This window comes from Cervus elaphus, chromosome 20, assembly GCF_910594005.1.
Source record: "Cervus elaphus chromosome 20, mCerEla1.1, whole genome shotgun sequence".
Taxonomy (NCBI): Eukaryota; Metazoa; Chordata; class Mammalia; order Artiodactyla; family Cervidae; genus Cervus; species Cervus elaphus.
This window is the reverse complement of record NC_057834.1, coordinates 38663260-38679954: the sequence shown is the minus strand read 5'-3', so window position 1 is coordinate 38679954 and position 16695 is coordinate 38663260. Positions and strand designations below refer to the sequence as shown.

Sequence of the window (16695 nt, the reverse complement as noted above, 5' to 3'; positions counted from 1 at the left end):
AGAGCCCGGCTGCGGTCGTGAGAGCGGAGGGCAGTGAAGCTGCTACGAAGGCGTCCTGACCCAGGGCCGGGTGGAGGCGCGACTCCCAAGCCGGTCGGACCGGGCCTTGGCTCCCATCCTGCAAGCAGCCTGAAGTGGCTGTGCAGAGCAGGATGAGCAGTGCGGCAGTCGGACTCAAGGGCTGGATCCACACTTCTTTGGAACCCGGCGCGCTGTGGGGGTGGAGCCCTTCCAGGGGCGGGGCCTCGAGGCGGGGCCTGGCTCTGGCCGTGTGGGAGGAGCCTGGGAGGGGCCTGTGGCTGCGCCTGGCTGCGAGGTGCGAGAAGCTGACCCGGCAGCCGCGGCTCCTCGGCGCCCGGCCCAGCACCTGCTGCCCTCGCCCGGCCCCGGGCGGCGCTGCCATGCGCCTGGCGCTGCTCTGGGCCCTGGGGCTCCTGGGCGCGGGCAGCCCACTGCCCTCCCGGCCGCTCCCAGATATAGGTGAGTGCCTGGCCAGAAGTGGGCCGGGGGTCGCCCTGGGAGGACGCGCGGGGAAGTCGGGAGACCCTGGGGTCCTGGGGTCGGCCGGAGACCCCGAGAGACCCCATTCAGAGCACAGCCTACCCTCGTCTGATGTTCTGGGCCGAGGACCCGGCGACGGGGCGATGGAGTGGGAAGGGAAGGTGGAGGGATGCCGGCGCCCCTGGGCCGGTCATCCTCTGCAGGGTCCCCGCGGACACTTTCAGGCTCCGGGACCGGGCACCGCGGGGCCTGGCCCAGCACCCCCTCAGGATCGCGGTAGTGGGGCTCTGCTCCCCGGGACTGACGTCTTCGCTCCTCTGGGGCCTAGTTGATCGTTCCACCCGGTGCCAGGGCGCCGAGTAGGCACGGCTCCTAGGGTTTGGTGAAGAGGATACTTCCCGGCCCCTCATCCCAGGCCTGAGAGGCCGGCACCCCTCACCCTGGTGCTGATCCCACCAGAAAGCTCGCCGAGCGGGAGGGGGCCCGGGAGGAGCCAGGAATGGGAGAGTTGGCCAGGAAAGAAGCTGGGACACCAACCCCTCCTTGGAACTTTCACTTCCCGCTGCTGTCTTGGGCTGGGGGCCGAGAGGGCAGGCGGGGGTGGAGTGTCCGGAGGAGAGAGGGCCACTTGGGAGGGGGGGACTCCGGGAGGAAGCAGAGGCTTGGGGAGCGGGTGTGCCTAACTGGGCATGAGGGGTATTTAGGGAGGGGGGTGTTTGCAATGCTCACCCAGAAATGGGCGTTCCCAGCATCTCTGATGTGAGGAAAGGGAGGGTGAGTGGGCACTGGGCCACAAGGCTTCGCCCAGTCCTGAGAGGGGGCGTTCCTGGGGAGTAGGGGGTTGGGAGGGAGTGGGAACAGGGGGAGGGTCCCTGTGAGAACCTGGGATTGGTCTGAGGGGGACAGGGAAGGACAACAGGCTGGGCATGCTGAACTTCTTTCTCTGGGGACTTGTGGATGGGTTGGTGGGATGAAAGGAAAAAACTGGAGAGAAGCCCCCACCCTCTAGTATTCTCCCTGAAGTCCCAGAATGCAGTGTAGGAGCCCTTCAAGCAGAGAAGGGCCTTGATGGGTTGGGAGCCAGGTGGGTCAGAGGGCAGCAGCCACCTCCAGCCCTGGCGCTGATTCTCTCCACTCTTTTGGGGTGTCCTGGGAACCCTGCAGGTGTCACTAAGGAGACGCAGGCGAGGCCAGAGAGGGTCCAGAAAGGACCTCTGGAGCCCCGTATCCTTCGGGACAACCTCACACTCAGCCAAGCAGTGGTGCTTCAGGTGAGCCTCTCTCTCCCCTCAAAGAAATACGTTTGCACCCCCCACCACCCTGAGTAACCAGGTGTCTCCAGGCAGAGGCAGGCTGAGAGCGGGTGAGTGCACTTCGCAGCAGCATGGCCACCCCTGGCCTGCTGCCTCTCCCTGCCCACCCCAGCACCTGGCTTCACTTATCTCCCTCTCCCGTCTACACACACATCTGTCTGCCTCAGCCCCACCCAAGTCGTCCATCTCCACTGAGGCCAAACTTGCTCTCTTGGTCTCCTGTGGTCGGTTCTCTCAGTGGGGGGACTTGGAGAGGGTCGGGCCCCACCAGACACCCTCCCCTCCCAATTCTAAAGCTGAGTCAGAGGAAGGGCTGGGGCCTGCACTGGGCCCTCCATGATGCTTCCTCTCTGGGCAGGAAGCCGAGAAGGGGCGGCTCAGATACCTTCCTTGACCTCCCCACACAACCCCCCAGAACAATGCCCCAGGCCAGGCAGGGCTTCCTGGCCCCTCCCTCGGGATCCCCCCACCAATGATCTAATCGTCGGTGCTCTCCTAAGGGCCTGAGGTTTTCTGGTTAGAGAAGATAGGAGTTACAAACAGGGCCAGGGAGGTGACATGCCCTCTGGTGCCCACAGACCAGTCTGCCTGAGGCTTTGCGGATCAAACTGGAATTGGATGGTGAGAGTCATATCCTGGAGCTGCTGCAGAATAGGTAATAATGATAGCAGTAATGTTACTAATAACACGACTAACAACTCACAGCATCTACGAGGTGGTACTACGATGTGGTACTTAGGTACCAAGAGCCTGAACGCACTAAATCTTCATAACAACCTCTATCAAGTAGATACTATTCTGTATCATTATTGGCCTCATAGGTGAAGAAGTCAAGGCACAGAGACGTTAAATAACTCCCCCAAGGTCACACAGCTGGTGGGTGCTAAAGACTAGATTGGAACCCAGATAGCCTGGGTTTGTAGCCAGTCTATGGCCCAACCACCATATTCTGCTACTCGAGGGGAAGCAGGAAGGTCGGGGGGATTGCCTAGCCCCCAGCCGCCCCTCTACCCCCTCCAGGCCTCAAGCTGTCACTGCACCATCCTAAGAGGCAGCTGACCCTGCCCTCCTTTTTCTTCGTTCCGCAGGGAGCTAGTCTCAGGCCGCCCAACCCTGGTGTGGTACCAGCCTGATGGCACCCGGGTGGTCAGTGAGGGACATACCCTGGTGAGTCAGGCCATCTTGTGCCCCGTTTCTGGCCCGAGGGGATAACGGAAGGGGCAACTGGAAGGTGCCATCCCTAGAGGATGGGAGGACACTGCATATCCTCACCAACAAGCTAGCCTCCTGGCTCAGATCTGGCCTGGCCTTCAGGTCAGCACTCATGTTTCTCTGCTGTAGGAGAACTGCTGCTACGAGGGGAGAGTGCATGGCCACGCCCACTCCTGGGTCTCTCTCTGCACCTGCTCTGGGCTCAGGTACAAGGGGTCTAATCCATGAAGGTGGAGAAAGTGAGGGTAAACGAGGTACAGAGCTGGTAAGCTTTCTGACTTCCTGCATCTTTGCATAGGGGCTTAGTGATCCTGTCCCCAGAGAGAAGCTACTCCGTGGAGCTGGGGCCTGGGGACCTTCAGGGTTCCCCAGTCATCTCCCGGATCCAAGACCTCCTCCTGCCACGCCACACTTGTGCCCTGAGCTGGCCTGCATCTGTGCTCACTCAGGCTCTACCGGAGCACCCCCTGGGACAGCGTCACACTCACCGGGTGAGGAGGAAAGGCAGGAGGGCTGGGCTTCTGTTGTCCCCGGGGTTGGCCCCCTGGTCCTCAGAACTATTGGCTCATAGTAACGACAGTTCCTGCTCATGGAGCGATTTCGCAGTACCAGGCACTTTGTAAACATTAACTCCTTCACTCACCCCAGCAACCCTGGGGGGTAGGTGCTATCCATAGCTCTGTTTTAGTGAGAAAACTGGCTCTAAGAGGTTAAGTGACTTGGTCAAGGCCATTCAACTAATACATGGTATTTCCAGGATTTGGATGCAGGCACTTGACTCAAACCCTTCATCTGTCTTGTGATCCAAATGCAGAGAGCTCTCACTTGGATATAGCAAATACATAGTTACTGATCATCAAGCAGTAAGAACTCAATTTATTCAATGGGGATAATGGAACTACTTACCTTATAGGATTACTGTGAAGATTAAATGTATCCACATACATATATATATGTATGTAAATGCTTAGAACTCCAATCTGTCTGGCATATGTTAAGTATTTGATGGTGTCAGCTTTTTTTTTTTCCTAATTTGGAAAAAGCACTGAATTTGAAGCCAGAAAAGTAGGGCTCTACTCCCAGCTTCATAACCTATTCTTAGTCCACTTGGGCAAGTCCCCGGCCTCCCAGGTTCTCCGTGGTTCTCTGTAAAATGGACTCTTCACTCTCTCCACTTTGACCACACAGGGTGGGTGTGGACACAGCCTGGCCAGTTGGGCGTGGCTGTGGGTGGTGACCAGTGGGTGTGTCTGATGCTCCTTCCTCTTGTCCACAGTGGAGGCGGGACGTGGTGACAGAGACCAAGATTGTTGAGCTGGTGATTGTGGCTGACCATTCCGAGGTGAGCTGGCCGGCCCCTGGCTGCCCTCCCCTGACCTCTGCCAGCCGTGCTACTTTCCTGGTCACCTCTCTTGACCCGCAGGTCCAGAGGCACCGGGACTTCCAGAGCCTACTGAACCGCACCCTGGAAGTGGCCCTCCTCCTGGACACAGTGAGTATCAGGCCTGACAGCATCCTGATGGCCCCCAACCTTGGGAACCCCTCTCCTGAGTCCCAGTTCTCTTCCAGTTCTTCAGGCCTATGAATGTCCGGGTGGCACTAGTGGGCCTGGAGGCCTGGACCCAGCACGACCTGATAGAGATAAGCCAGAACCCAGGTCTCACATTAGACAGCTTCCTCCACTGGCGCCGGACAAACCTGCTGCCTCGGTTGCCCCACGACAGTGCCCAGCTGGTGACGTAAGACACCCCCCCAGGATCAGCCAGCAGGGTCTGGCTCTGCCTTGGCCTGGCCAATTTCATACCCCAACTCCCTCCCTGAGGGCCTGAAGCTCTGGCCACTTTTACTTTGGAGCCCTGACCTTTGACCTCTCAATCCCACAGTGCCACTTCATTCTCTGGGCCCACGGTGGGCATGGCCATTCAGAACTCCATCTGTTCTCCTGAGTTTTCAGGAGGTGTGAACATGGTGAGTTATGTCCACATCGCCTCCCCATTCCCCATCCAAGTCCTACAGCTGTGGTACCATATATTCACTGAAACCCCCAGCAGAGTTACCAACCCCAAGCTGAGGGTATAGAGGGCAGGGGTGCATGGAAGGTGCCCCTCGCCTATGGCCAGCTCATCATGTCTTCACCTAGAAGCTCTGCCCATTTCTTGGGGGGGGGGGGTAGACAGCTGAGGCCCAAAGGACCTTGGTGCTCTCCCAGGGCCATACAGTGAGATATGGGGAACAGAGCTGAGCTAGAGCCCAGGTTTCCTACCACCCAGGCCTGGGCTCTCCTCCTGGTTTAGAAGCACTTAAGGAGGGAGGCGGGAACTGCTCAGGGTCCAAGAGGTCAGATGAAGAGAGAACAGGAGCAATCAGGCTGGTGCTCGACCTGGGCTATCCCCTCCCCAATGACAGGACCACTCCACGAGCATCCTGGGAGTCGCCTCCTCAATAGCCCACGAGCTGGGACACAGCCTGGGCCTGGGCCATGACTCCCCTGGGAATAGCTGCCCCTGTCCGGGTCCAGCCCCAGCCAAGAGCTGCATCATGGAGGCCTCCACAGAGTGAGTAACTGCAGGATGGAGAGGGAAGGGGGCAGGGGGAGGTCCGCAGCCCCAACCTCCTTGCTGTCATCCCCAGCTTCCTGCCAGGCTTGAACTTCAGCAACTGCAGCCGACAGGCCCTGGAGAAAGCCCTCCTGGGTGGAATGGGCAGCTGCCTCTTTGAACGGCTGTCCGATCTGCCTTCTATGGCCAGTGTCTGCGGAAATATGTTGGTGGAGCCCGGCGAGCAGTGTGACTGTGGCTTCCCAGATGTAAGCCCCTCCTCCAGAGCTGTGCCCTCACCCTGGCTCATCGGCTGTCTCTAAGCCCCCAGAGCCCCGCTCCCCACCTGCCTGTCTGTGGGGACAGCAGGCAGGCTGTCCAGCTCTAGCTCTCATCCGTCGTGCACAGGCCTAGGGTTCAGGCTCCAGGGGGCGGTTGGGGTAGGGTCCCAGGCCAGCCCGCTCTGATGCCTGGCCTTCTGTGCCCTTCCCTACAGGACTGCACTGATCCCTGCTGTGACTACTTCACCTGCCAGCTGAGGCCAGGGGCCCAGTGCGCATCTGATGGACTCTGTTGTCACAATTGCCAGGTGAGCCCAGACTGGACCGGCCACCCAGAGCCCACCTGCCAGGGGCCAGGGTGGAAAAGGTCATCCTAACTCCCAGGGCCTGGCTGGATTTGCCCCCAACCCCACACTGACATTCACCCACCCTCCACAGCTGCGTCCAGCTGGCTGGAAGTGCCGCCCCACCAGAGGTGAATGCGACTTACCCGAGTTCTGCCCCGGAGACAGTTCCCAGTGCCCCCCAGATGTCAGCATGGGGGACGGTGAGCCATGTGCTGGCGGACAGGCTGTGTGCATGCTAGGACGTTGTGCCTCCTATGCCCAGCAGTGCCAGGCTCTCTGGGGGCCTGGGGCCAAGCCCGCCGCACCGCTCTGCCTCCTTACTGCCAATACTAGAGGGGACGCCTTTGGGAGCTGTGGGCGCAACCCTGATGGCAGTTATGTGTCCTGTGCCTCTCGGTAAGTGAGGGAACCTGGCTCCTCCTCTAGTCTGTGGGCATCTTGGCTCCACCACACTGACCCTGCACCTCCTCCCTCACCCCAGAGATGCCATGTGCGGGCAACTCCAGTGCCAGGGCGGGAGGGCCCAGCCTCTGCTGGGCTCAGCCCGGGATCTTCGCTGGGAGATGCTGGAAGCCAACGGGACCCAGCTGAAGTTGAACTGCAGCTGGGTACACCTGGACCTGGGCAACGACGTGGCCCAGCCCCTCTTGACTCTGCCTGGCACAGCCTGTGGCCCTGGCCTGGTGAGTAGCCTCGGTGGGCAGGGCCAGGTGGGGAAGGATGTCTGAACTGCTGTGAGCAGTGCCCAGGCCTCATTAGCCACCAGTGCAAACAGTGCAGGCTCTGAGGGAAGTTCAGATTCTCACTTCAGATGGAGCAGAGTCCTGTGGTCCTGTGAGCCTTGGTGTCCCCATCTGTAAAAGTGTGCTGGGCCTCGGCCTCCCAGTGCCAGTAAAGCGTGTGAGAGGGTGATCTTTGCTCTTCTCTCCCCACTGGGCAGGTGTGTGTTGAGCAGCAGTGCCAGCCAGTAGAGGTCCTGGGAGCACAGGAATGTCGAAGGAGATGCCATGGGCATGGGGTGAGCTGGCATGGGGGGAGATGAAGGGGGAGCAGGGAGCCTCTGGGAAGGAAAATAATGGTGGGCTTTGCAAACAGACACACCTGGGTTCTAATCCTCGCTCTACCATGTCTTAACTGTGGGACCCCCGGCAGGTTATTAACCTCTCTGAGCTCAGTTCCTCATCTAACTAATGGGCATAATAGTAGTACCCACTTCCTGGGGCACACGAGGTGAGTACAACACTAGCTTCTGGCACAGTGGCCAGCAGATAGAAGGCACTCACAGTGTGAGTTCAATCTAATTTCCTCTGCTGCTGGCGCCGATCGAGTCCCTCTCTCCAGAGCGGTGGCACCTTCTACCTCCTCATCCTCAGCATGCCCAGCCGTGGACATCTGAGATCCTGAAAAGCTGGGGACAGGGAAACATGGCCCCAGAGGGCCCAGCTCCTCACTGTCCAACCTGTGCATCCTAGGTCTGCGACAGCAACAGACGCTGCCACTGTGAGGACGGCTGGGCACCCCCAGACTGCGCCACCCACATCAGAGGTAGCACGGCGTGGGGCACAGGGGCAGCTGAGAGGGCGTCCTTCATCACCCCTCTTTTCCTGATCCCTTCACTGCTGGTTCCTTGCCTCCCTGTGACCCCTGACCCTTTCACTTCACGATCACCTGATCTCACCCACAGCAACCAGCTCCCTGACCACAGGGCTGCCCCTCAGCCTCCTGTTGTTGCTGGTCCTGGTGCTCCTTGGTGCCAGCTACTGGCACCGTGCCCGCCTGCGCCAACGACTCTGCCAGCTCAAAGGACCCAGCTGCCAATACAGGTACCAGCCTCCCTGTTACCAACTCTCTCAACATCTCTGTTAAGGACCACAGCTCTGAAGCCCTGCCCCCACCCTCTGGGCAGCCCCCAGACCACACCCCATACCAGCCCCTTCCCTACTTGTGCCCCATAACTCTTCACCTCACGTGTAGACCCAGATGGGGCAACTGCGGTGCTAGGACCATTTCTCTCCAGGAGCCCCAGGGCTGGATATGTAGGGCCATCCGTCAGGCTGATCAGCTTCCCCTCCTCACCTCTGATTTGGCCTAAACCATGCTCCAAGGGGCCACAAAGAATTAACCCGATTCAAGGGCTTCCTATGGGCACAAAATGGTCTGAGGCTGGGTCCTCACCCTCCTTGCCTCTCTCCATGCTCAGGGCAGCTCAGTCTGGTCCCCCAGAACGCCCAGGACCCCCACAGAGGGCCCTGCTGATGCCAGGTGCCAAGGTAAGTCTGTATGCCAGAGCAGAGAGGGCCCCGACCCAGGCAGGAATCCAGCTTGGGTGGGGGTGTCCAAGGCTCTGGACTCAGAGAAAGACTTGTATCGCCCATGAGTCAGTCATTGGAGTCAGGGCCAGCCCTCCCCGCACCTCCCCTGGCTGCAGGCTGAGAAACAGTCCAGTCTGGACTGGGGCGGGGCAATCACCTAGAGGAAGGAGTGCTGAGCTCTGCGAGCTGGCCAAGCCCGTGGCTTTCAAAGGTGGGTCTCCCTGTGCTCCCAGCAGTGGTGCCCCAGGAGGGCACGAGGGGGTGCTCAGAGTGGGCTTCAGTGTGCCAGGACCTGATGAGGCCCAGGCCACCAAGTGTAGAAGGGCTGGTGAGTGCCTCTGCCCTGAGCCCCCTGGATCTGATGACAGGAGTGCGTGTGTGGAGGTGGTCTGCATGCCTACTCCACCACTTGTCACCCTCTCTGCATGCAATTGAATAACTGCATGCATGCACAGCCCCCACTGCCCCTGGGGCCCTGGCTGCCCATCCCTGAGCACTAACACCTCTCTGCCCACATCTGTCTCTCTGCTCCCTCCCGGCCCCCTGCCTGTCTGCTCCTCCTGCTCTCTCAGCAGGCTAGTGCTCTTGGCTTCCCGGCCCCTCCTTCCAGGCCGCTGCCTCCTGACCCTGTGCCCAAGAGACTCCAGGTAAATCTGGGCCAGGCCCGGCCCTGGCCCAGGGCAGGTGGGAGGCTTGGTGCCCAACCGCAGCTCTCATCCCTGTTCCCTGCCAGTAGTACTCGTCATTAGGGGACCAGGGTGCCCTCAGCCTTCAGACACTCTGAGCCCCAGAAGCAGCAAAGGGTGAGCCGTCTGCCTTGGTTTCTACCACCATCTAGTGGTCAGTGGTGGGACTGCAGTTGGCCAGGGACACCCCCAGTGACCCACACCTCTCTCCCCTGAGGCCTCTCCTGGCATGCACTCAAGCCCCATGCGCATGTCCCAGTTCTCTCCTGCCCCCTGGCTGACTTTGCATGTTGACCTGAACCCCTGGGGCGACCCGTCGCATGTCCACTGCCCCTGGCTGTGCTCTCATAGTCACCGCCCCTCTCTCTGTTCAGGCTGAGCTGGCAGACCGACCCAATCCCCCCACCCGCCCTCTGCCCGCTGACCCGGTGGTGAGGCGCCCAAAGGTAACCGTGGGGGGAGAGAAGGGCACAGCCTCTCCCCCCACCCAGGGCTGTGGTGCTGGTGGCAAGACGCCCTCTGTGCCTGAGGCCACATACCCCAGTGGCATCTTTAATGGTGACAGGTTCGTTTGGAGACACAGGTGACCCATGATGCCACCTCTCAAGCTGGTGCTCCCCAGCATCAGTGCGTCAGAGGTGAACAACATGATACGCTCTCCCAAGCTGGCCTTCTCTCTCTCAGTCACAGGGGCCCACCAAGCCCCCACCCCCGAGAAAGCCACTGCCTGCTGACCCTCACGGCCGGCGCCCTTCTGGTGACCTGCCTGGCCCTGGAGCTGGAATCTCGCCCCCAGTGGTACCCTCCAGGTAGGAGAGGAGAGGAGAGGCGCGGAGGATGGGTGGATTGGGCTAGTGGTCTGGGAAAACAGCACCTCTGACCTTTTTTCTTGGCTTTCCACATCCCAGGCCTGCGCCGCCGCCCCCAGCAGCGTCCTCGCTCTACCTCTAACTTCTCCTGAGGTTCTGCTGCCTCCAGCCTGGACTTAGGACGTCAATAGGCAGACCTGACCCCTGAAGCCCCCGACGGTGACTGAAGGAGCTGGAGCCTGGACGCTGTGGAGCAGGAGTCTTAAGACACCGGGTACCTCCACTTGCTGTCAAACAGCACTCTGGGGACCGGCCCACTCCGCGGCATCTGGGGGTTGGGGAGGGTCTGGGAGCTGGACGGAGCTGAAGGAAGTGCGCACAGCCTGTCTGCTGACTTACAATAAAAGTGAGGTCTTGGGAGCACGCCTTCAAGTTTGTCTGCTTCGGGAAGGAGGGTCTCCCCTGTTGCGATTCCAGGTCTGGCCGCCAGGAGACGCTGCCGCCTCAGACGAAGACAGGATAGGGCGGGCGAGAGTCCCAGGTTGGGTGAGAGGATCCCTGGGATGCTCGCGGCTTGTTTCTGCCTAGCCTGTGATGTCTCTCTGCATAATCCAGTACCACAAAGGGCGCTGTATGCCCTCTACCACCCCCAGTCGCCAAGTTCTCACCGCCAACGCTGCGCGGCCCTTTAGCGGCGGCCATTGACAAACCCGTCAAGCTGTTGGACTCGCCTTCCCCACCCTCTGACCAGTGGCTGGGAAAAATGGAACTGGCTGACGTTCTCAGAGCCCCGGAGCTGGGGCAGGGCGGGGCAGCGGCTCCCACGATTCCAAGGCCGCACACCTGCCTCCCCCCTCCCCCACCCCACCTGAGGGTTTGGGAACAAAGGTGCTTTGTACCGGCCCGCAACCACCTCATTACTTCGTCTTGGAGACTGTGGCCTTCGTTCTCCCAGAACGAAGGTGTGGGGTGGAAAGGGACAGTTGCCAATCCCAAGGTAAGCATCAAGCTTGCCACTTGAGGCTCTGTAAAGGGTGGGGTGAGGGGTCCCCGGGAGGCGATTTGTCCCTTCCTCTCGCTGTATCTCTAGACGTGCAAAGAAAAAGGAGCAATGTGCCTACGATGGCTGGACGAACTTCATGGATCCTTGCCCCCGCGCCTCACTTGCCTCTTTCTGGGTGAGAGGCGTGGGCCCATATTTAAATCTAAAGATTTAATAAGGCTTTCTACCCTGAATTATGGCTTTCCAGGTGGTGCTGTGGCAAAGAATCCACTTGCCAAAGCAGGGGACGCAAGAGACGCGAGTTCAATCCCTGGGTCCGGATGATCCCCTGGAGAAGGAAATGACAAGCCACTCCAGTATTCTTGTCGATATAATCCCAAGAACAGAAGAACCTGGCCGGTTACAGTCCATGGGGTCACGAAGAGTCAGACACGACTGAGCAATTGAACACACACACACACTATATTGTTTTTGTTTAGTCTCTCAGTCCGACTCTTTGCGACCCCCATGGACTGTAGCCCGCCAGGTTCCTCTGTCCATGGGATTATCCCGGCCAGAATACTGGAGTGGGTTGTCATTTCCTTCTCCAGGGGATCATCCCAACCAGGGGATCATCCCAACCTAGGGATCGAACCCGCGTCTCCCGCACTGCAGGCGGATTCTTTACCCCTGAACCACCAGGGAAGCACCCTGTACTAACACAGCACGAAAGACACGACCTCTCTAAAACAACTCCTAGACAGGGGAATATGTCCCTCCTTGCCACCCCCTTGAAACGGGCCCAACCTCAGCAACAGCTTGCCGAAGCTGGAGAGCGCTGCGGCGCCCAGAAGGTTAACAAGAGTTGGCTTTGAATGAAGAGGCGGAGACGCGACCCCATTGGTGAAAAGTTATCCAGGGGCGTGGCCTGTGAGTCTCTGCACCCCACCCCACTTCTCGCAAGCCCCACCCCAACCTCCTCTGCACTTTGTACCTTTCTCGCCGCGACTGCGAAGCGGACCGGGACGGGCCGGGCCAGACCACACCAGACCTAGGGGGCGATGCGGCTGCAGCCCCTGCTGCAGACTGTCCTCTGGGCCGTGCTCCTCAGCTCCCCTCTCCGAGGGGGCTGTGGCCTCCGCCTTGCGGTCTACTGGAACTCCAGTAACCCCAGGTAGCCGGGCCGAAACCGGCGGGCGGCGAGCCGGGCCTGCACGCTCCCGGGCCGGGCGCGCGCACGACACTCGCTCTGTGCGCGGCGCCGCCTGGACCCGGCCGCGCGCCGGGGATCCTTTGTTTGAGCCGGCGGGGGAGGAGGGAGGGGCGAGGCGCGCCTGGGGTCCCCTATGCTCGCCAGCACGCGTTGGAGACGAGCGGAGGACCCCAGCCCCGAAGGCAGTCGGTGGGGTCTCAGAGCCGGGAGCTGGGGGAACCTCAGCCTGCACTCCGAGCCCCGCCCCCCTCGCTTCTGTCTTGGGGATCCCCAGCCTTCCTCCGGCCGAAGCTGGGGCGAGCGGACTTGCGGGGCGCCGGAGGGGGGGTGGTTACTCTTGTGAAAGAGGGTTACTCTCCTGCTGGCTTGGCCTCCCCTTTGGCGCTCGCTTTTCTCCTGAGCTCATTCTAGAACGCTTTCATCTCAGTCATTATTAGTCCTTCTATTTCTGTGCAGTCTCGGCCCTGCCCTTCTAGAGTTGAGTCACTTTTAGGCAAGTCATCTGACCTCCCTAACCTCAGTTATCTCATCTGTAAAATGGGGTAATAATGTCTAGTACCCTGGGAAGTCAGGTAGACTGAGGTCATGTGTGTCCAGGAGGTAAAGGCTGTTACAGATATAAACTACTATTTTCTGTCTCCTGATCTGCCTGCCTTGGAACCCGGATGTTTTTTTCCTGTTTCCATGCTCCTCCCCAATTCTCCTTGCCTCTCTCTGCTTTCTCCATGTTTTCCTTTCTGATTTTCTACTTAAAACAATCTGTGACTCTGTTCATTTGTTCAGTCACTAACATTTGTTAAGCGTGTACGGTGTGCCCGGACTTGTGCTAGGGTGCTGGGGGTTAGAAATAAGACCTAGGCTCTGCCCTTTGGGATCCCCAAGGGCCCCTGGGTGAGCAGGCTTCAGAAGAGGTCATTACAATACCAATGCTGTGTGGTGAGAGCTGCTGTTGTCTTCCACCTCTGAATTCCTCTCTGTGTTCCAGACCACTGCCTCTGAATGACTTGGAAAATTGGTTAAAAATTCAGGTTCCTACCCCCTAACCCTGAGGTTTCTGACTCATTCATTCCATTCCCAAATATTTATTAAGCATTTTCCTTGTGCATGACACTTTTCCAGGCACTAGGGATGCCGCGGAACTAAACAAAGGCCCAGCTTGTGTTCCAGCAGGTCTGAGCTGAGCCCAGGAATCTGCATTCCTAATCACAACTCCAGATGCAGGTGGTCTTGAGACCACCCATTGAGAGAGAGTTGGGGGCCTTTCATAAGTCAAGTTGGGCTCTGTGTATGATGAGCATGGGGGTGGGAGTAGTTCATGCTTTACTTGATGCGGGAGGGGTTGACAGGTCCTAGGTCTTCCCACCCATAGTGGCTCCCCCCCAGACGTCTCCCAAGATGTCCAAGGGAGTCCTGAGGAGGCCAAAGATTGGGAGATATGTGGAGGGGGCTCCAAGTCTGGCACTTTGTTGTCCTGGCAAAAAAAGGAGGGGGAGGGGAGGTTCCCACCATCCACTCTTTTTCTTTCTTTCTTAACTATGGCATTCTTTCGGCATTGAATTGACATCTTAAAAAGGCAGCCTTCCTCTTTGTGAATCAGTTAAAGAGGATACTGTTCCCAGTCTCCATCTCTGGTCTGTGACTGCACTGTGGGCCCAGATCTGTGCCCTTCGCCTCTGTGCCTCGGCTTCTTCACCGCAGCCATCCACCTAACATCTGTCAAGCACAGGTGCTACACCAAGGCCTTGTGTTGGGCATCAGAGCTAGAGAGGGGTGGCAGCTCCCACCCAAAAGCTAGGGTTTGGGAGTGGCCTTCTCACATTTGAGCCTTGTGGTTGTAGGCCCTGCAGTCCCTTAACCTCTCTGAAACTGTGCATCTGTTACCTCATCCATTTCTTGCACTCTCTTTGTCTCTCAAGAGTTGTCGGTCTGGGGAACTCAAAGACCTTCCCAAGCTGCTCCCGCTCCAGTGGGTGGGGGACTGGCTGGCAGGGACCATTGGGAAGGGGTATCTTTGACCCTTGTGCCCCTGGTGTGCTGTGCCAAGGAGCCCCTCTGCCCTCAACTACCTTATGCCTGCAGGCTGCTTCGAGGAGACGCTGTGGTGGAGCTGGGCTTCAAGGATTACCTAGACATCATCTGCCCACACTATGAGAGTCCAGGGCCCCCTGAGGGCCCCGAGACATTCGCATTATACGTAGTGGACTGGGCGGGCTACAAGGCCTGCCGGGCTGAAGGGCCGGGTGCCTTCAAGCGCTGGGAGTGCTCCCACCCCTTCGCTCCCTTTGGCCCTGTTCGATTTCCAGAGAAGATTCAGCGCTTCACACCCTTCTCCCTTGGCATGGAGTTCTTGCCTGGAGAGACCTACTACTACATCTGTGAGTGAGGATGGGCACCCTGGCCACCTCCTGGGGAAGGCAGGGAGGGGAGTGGGGCTACCTGCCATTGCCAGCAGTCAAGGCAGAGAGCCTGAGGGGCGGGGAAAGGAAAGGAAGGCAGGCCAGGCCTGGGAAGGGGGAGCGGGCAAGGGTCCAGAACATGGTAGGGGGATATCTAGAGTGAGCTGATAGAGACACGGGGCAAGGAAGAGGAGCTGGGCAAGGGGACATGAGGAGGAACACAGGTGGGCATCTAGATGTAGCCCCACAATAAGGAAAAGTTTTCCAGAGAACTGGAGAGAGGAGAAGCTAGGAGGGTTTTAAAGTGACTCTGAAGCGTGCAAACTAGCCCATGCTAACTTCTTCCTCCCAATTTCCCACCACCCAGCAGTGCCAACTCCGGGGAGTCCTGGCCAATGCTTGAGGCTCCAGGTGTCTATCTGCTGCAAGGAGGACAGTGAGTGGGTTGGGGCAGGGGAGCAACCCTTCTGGCTAGTGTGGCGCCCTCGGGAATGGGGGGAGCAGTGGGAAGAATATGGGAGCATTAGACTCTGGGGGGCCTCTTCTTCCCCCTTTAGCATGTGGGAGCCTCCGCTGCACAGTGGGAATGGCATCTCCGGGGCAAGGCCCTCCAAGGCCTTCACTGAACTGGTGGCCTCTAATGGCACCTGGGAGGAGACCTGCAAGTTGGGGCTTAGAGGTGGTAGATTATGGGAGGGATTGGCTAGTTCGGGAGACCCTGAAGCAAGGGGTGGGAGTGAACAACTAACGGGCAGAGCAAGAAGGAGGCTGCCGAAGCAGGAGGACCCATCAGTGCTACCCCCTCCCCCTCACAGAGCCTGAGTCAGCCCATCCTGTTGGGAGCCATGGAGAGAGTGGCACGTCAGGGTGGCAAGGAGGGGCCACTCCCAGTCCCCTCTGTCTCTTGCTGCTGCTGCTGTTTCCAATTCTGCGACTCCTGAGAGTTCTCTGAGCCAAGTGGACCCTTCCTGCCACCCCCAGGAACCAGAGCCCTCCTAAGACTCCTTGGAGAGGGGCCCCTGCCCCCTACCTGAGCTGGGAGTGCCAAGCCAGACAGACAAGATGGAAGAGTGATGGGGGAGGTCTGAGGTGACCCGTCCAGGTACTGGCCTCCTCATCACAGGCTGAAGAGGAGCCACAGGGAGCAGCAGACAGCCCTGGGCACCTTGGAGCAGAGGCGAGACAAACATAAGGTCTCCATCAGCGACTTTGATGTTCAAATCCCTGCCCCCAGGAAGGCAGGGACTTGATGGGATGGCATCCTGGAGCCTGCTGGGGGCCAAGGCGAAGACCTGGGGACAGGCGGATTGCTGGACCAGGTCAGGCAAGAAGCCCAGGCCTGCCATCTGTCCCCAGTGCCCTGTGGGCCTCTTCCCTGGGGCAGCACCTCACCTCCCGAGAGGATCACTCACTTGTCTTCTGTGAAGACGGACTTAGCATGAGGTTGAATTTCATGCCAGTGTATATTTTTGTAAGTGTCTGGACTTCAATAAACCAACTACCCATCTTTTTGTTCTTTTTCCAACCTACTGCCCTCTGCCCTCTAGCTCCTTGCCTGACACTGGGCCCTGGAGGGGGGTGGGGGGGAGCGGGGTGCAGGGTGGGGGGTGGCACAGCAGCGGAGCTCCCTGAAGCCTCTGCTCTCAGTGTGGCTTGGCCTGACCCCCATGCCAGCTGTGCCCAAGCCATGCATGCCAGGCCTCAGTGGGCACCCCTCTGGGCAGTGTGGGGTGGGTGCCAGCAGCAGCTGTGGACCTTGGCACCCTTTACCACCTCTCTAGCTGGTTTCCTGGGCTGGGGAGGGGACAGGTGCTCCTGATAGCCGCCACCCCCCATACACTCGGGGCACTGCTCAAGCTCTGGCAGCACCGAGCAGGATGTTGGGGCAAAGGCAAGGGGTAGTAGAAAGAGAGCATCTGGGTTTCAGAATGCCTGGGTCCCTGAGAGCTGGGTGTCCCCCCACTCCGTAAGGGCAGCCTGGGCGGTGCCTGGCCTAGAACTGAGAAGGTGGGGTCAGATCAAAGCCTCCTTCCCCAGCGGCCTCTTTGTTCTTCGCTTTTATAAGGAGGAGGGGGTGGGGCCGAGGAGGGAGGGCCCCCTTTGCTC

The 16695-nt window shown here is 59.3% G+C and overlaps 2 protein-coding genes across 14 annotated transcripts; both read left to right on the top strand.

Moving 5' to 3' along the window:
- The first annotated feature begins 293 nt into the window (after positions 1-293).
- Positions 294-10418, top strand: ADAM15 (ADAM metallopeptidase domain 15). Of its 10 annotated transcripts, none has more exons than XM_043877420.1 (23): positions 294-480; positions 1666-1772; positions 2393-2469; positions 2903-2981; positions 3156-3232; positions 3325-3517; positions 4303-4368; positions 4450-4518; positions 4596-4765; positions 4910-4994; positions 5433-5581; positions 5658-5832; positions 6060-6152; positions 6283-6587; positions 6673-6874; positions 7132-7209; positions 7664-7736; positions 7876-8014; positions 8392-8461; positions 9079-9150; positions 9564-9635; positions 9874-9998; positions 10098-10418. In XM_043877420.1, exons 1-23 carry the CDS (start codon positions 402-404, stop codon positions 10138-10140), a joined length of 2598 nt encoding a protein of 865 aa, XP_043733355.1. In that variant the 5' UTR covers positions 294-401; the 3' UTR covers positions 10141-10418. The 10 variants fall into 10 exon arrangements, with proteins under 10 accessions (XP_043733355.1, XP_043733352.1, XP_043733351.1 ...); XM_043877417.1 differs by having other exon boundaries at positions 9755-9998; XM_043877416.1 differs by having other exon boundaries at positions 9076-9150; positions 9755-9998.
- Positions 10419-11621: 1203 nt separating this feature from the next.
- On the top strand, positions 11622-16096 carry EFNA4 (ephrin A4). 4 transcript variants are annotated; one of them, XM_043877999.1, is made up of 4 exons: positions 11622-12154; positions 14273-14568; positions 14960-15000; positions 15405-15536. In XM_043877999.1, exons 1-4 carry the CDS (start codon positions 12042-12044, stop codon positions 15528-15530), a joined length of 576 nt encoding a protein of 191 aa, XP_043733934.1. In that variant the 5' UTR covers positions 11622-12041; the 3' UTR covers positions 15531-15536. The 4 variants fall into 4 exon arrangements, with proteins under 4 accessions (XP_043733934.1, XP_043733933.1, XP_043733932.1 ...); XM_043877998.1 differs by having other exon boundaries at positions 11625-12154; positions 14957-15000; positions 15405-15564; XM_043877997.1 differs by having other exon boundaries at positions 11635-12154; positions 14960-15025; positions 15405-16096.
- The last annotated feature ends 599 nt before the right edge of the window (positions 16097-16695 follow it).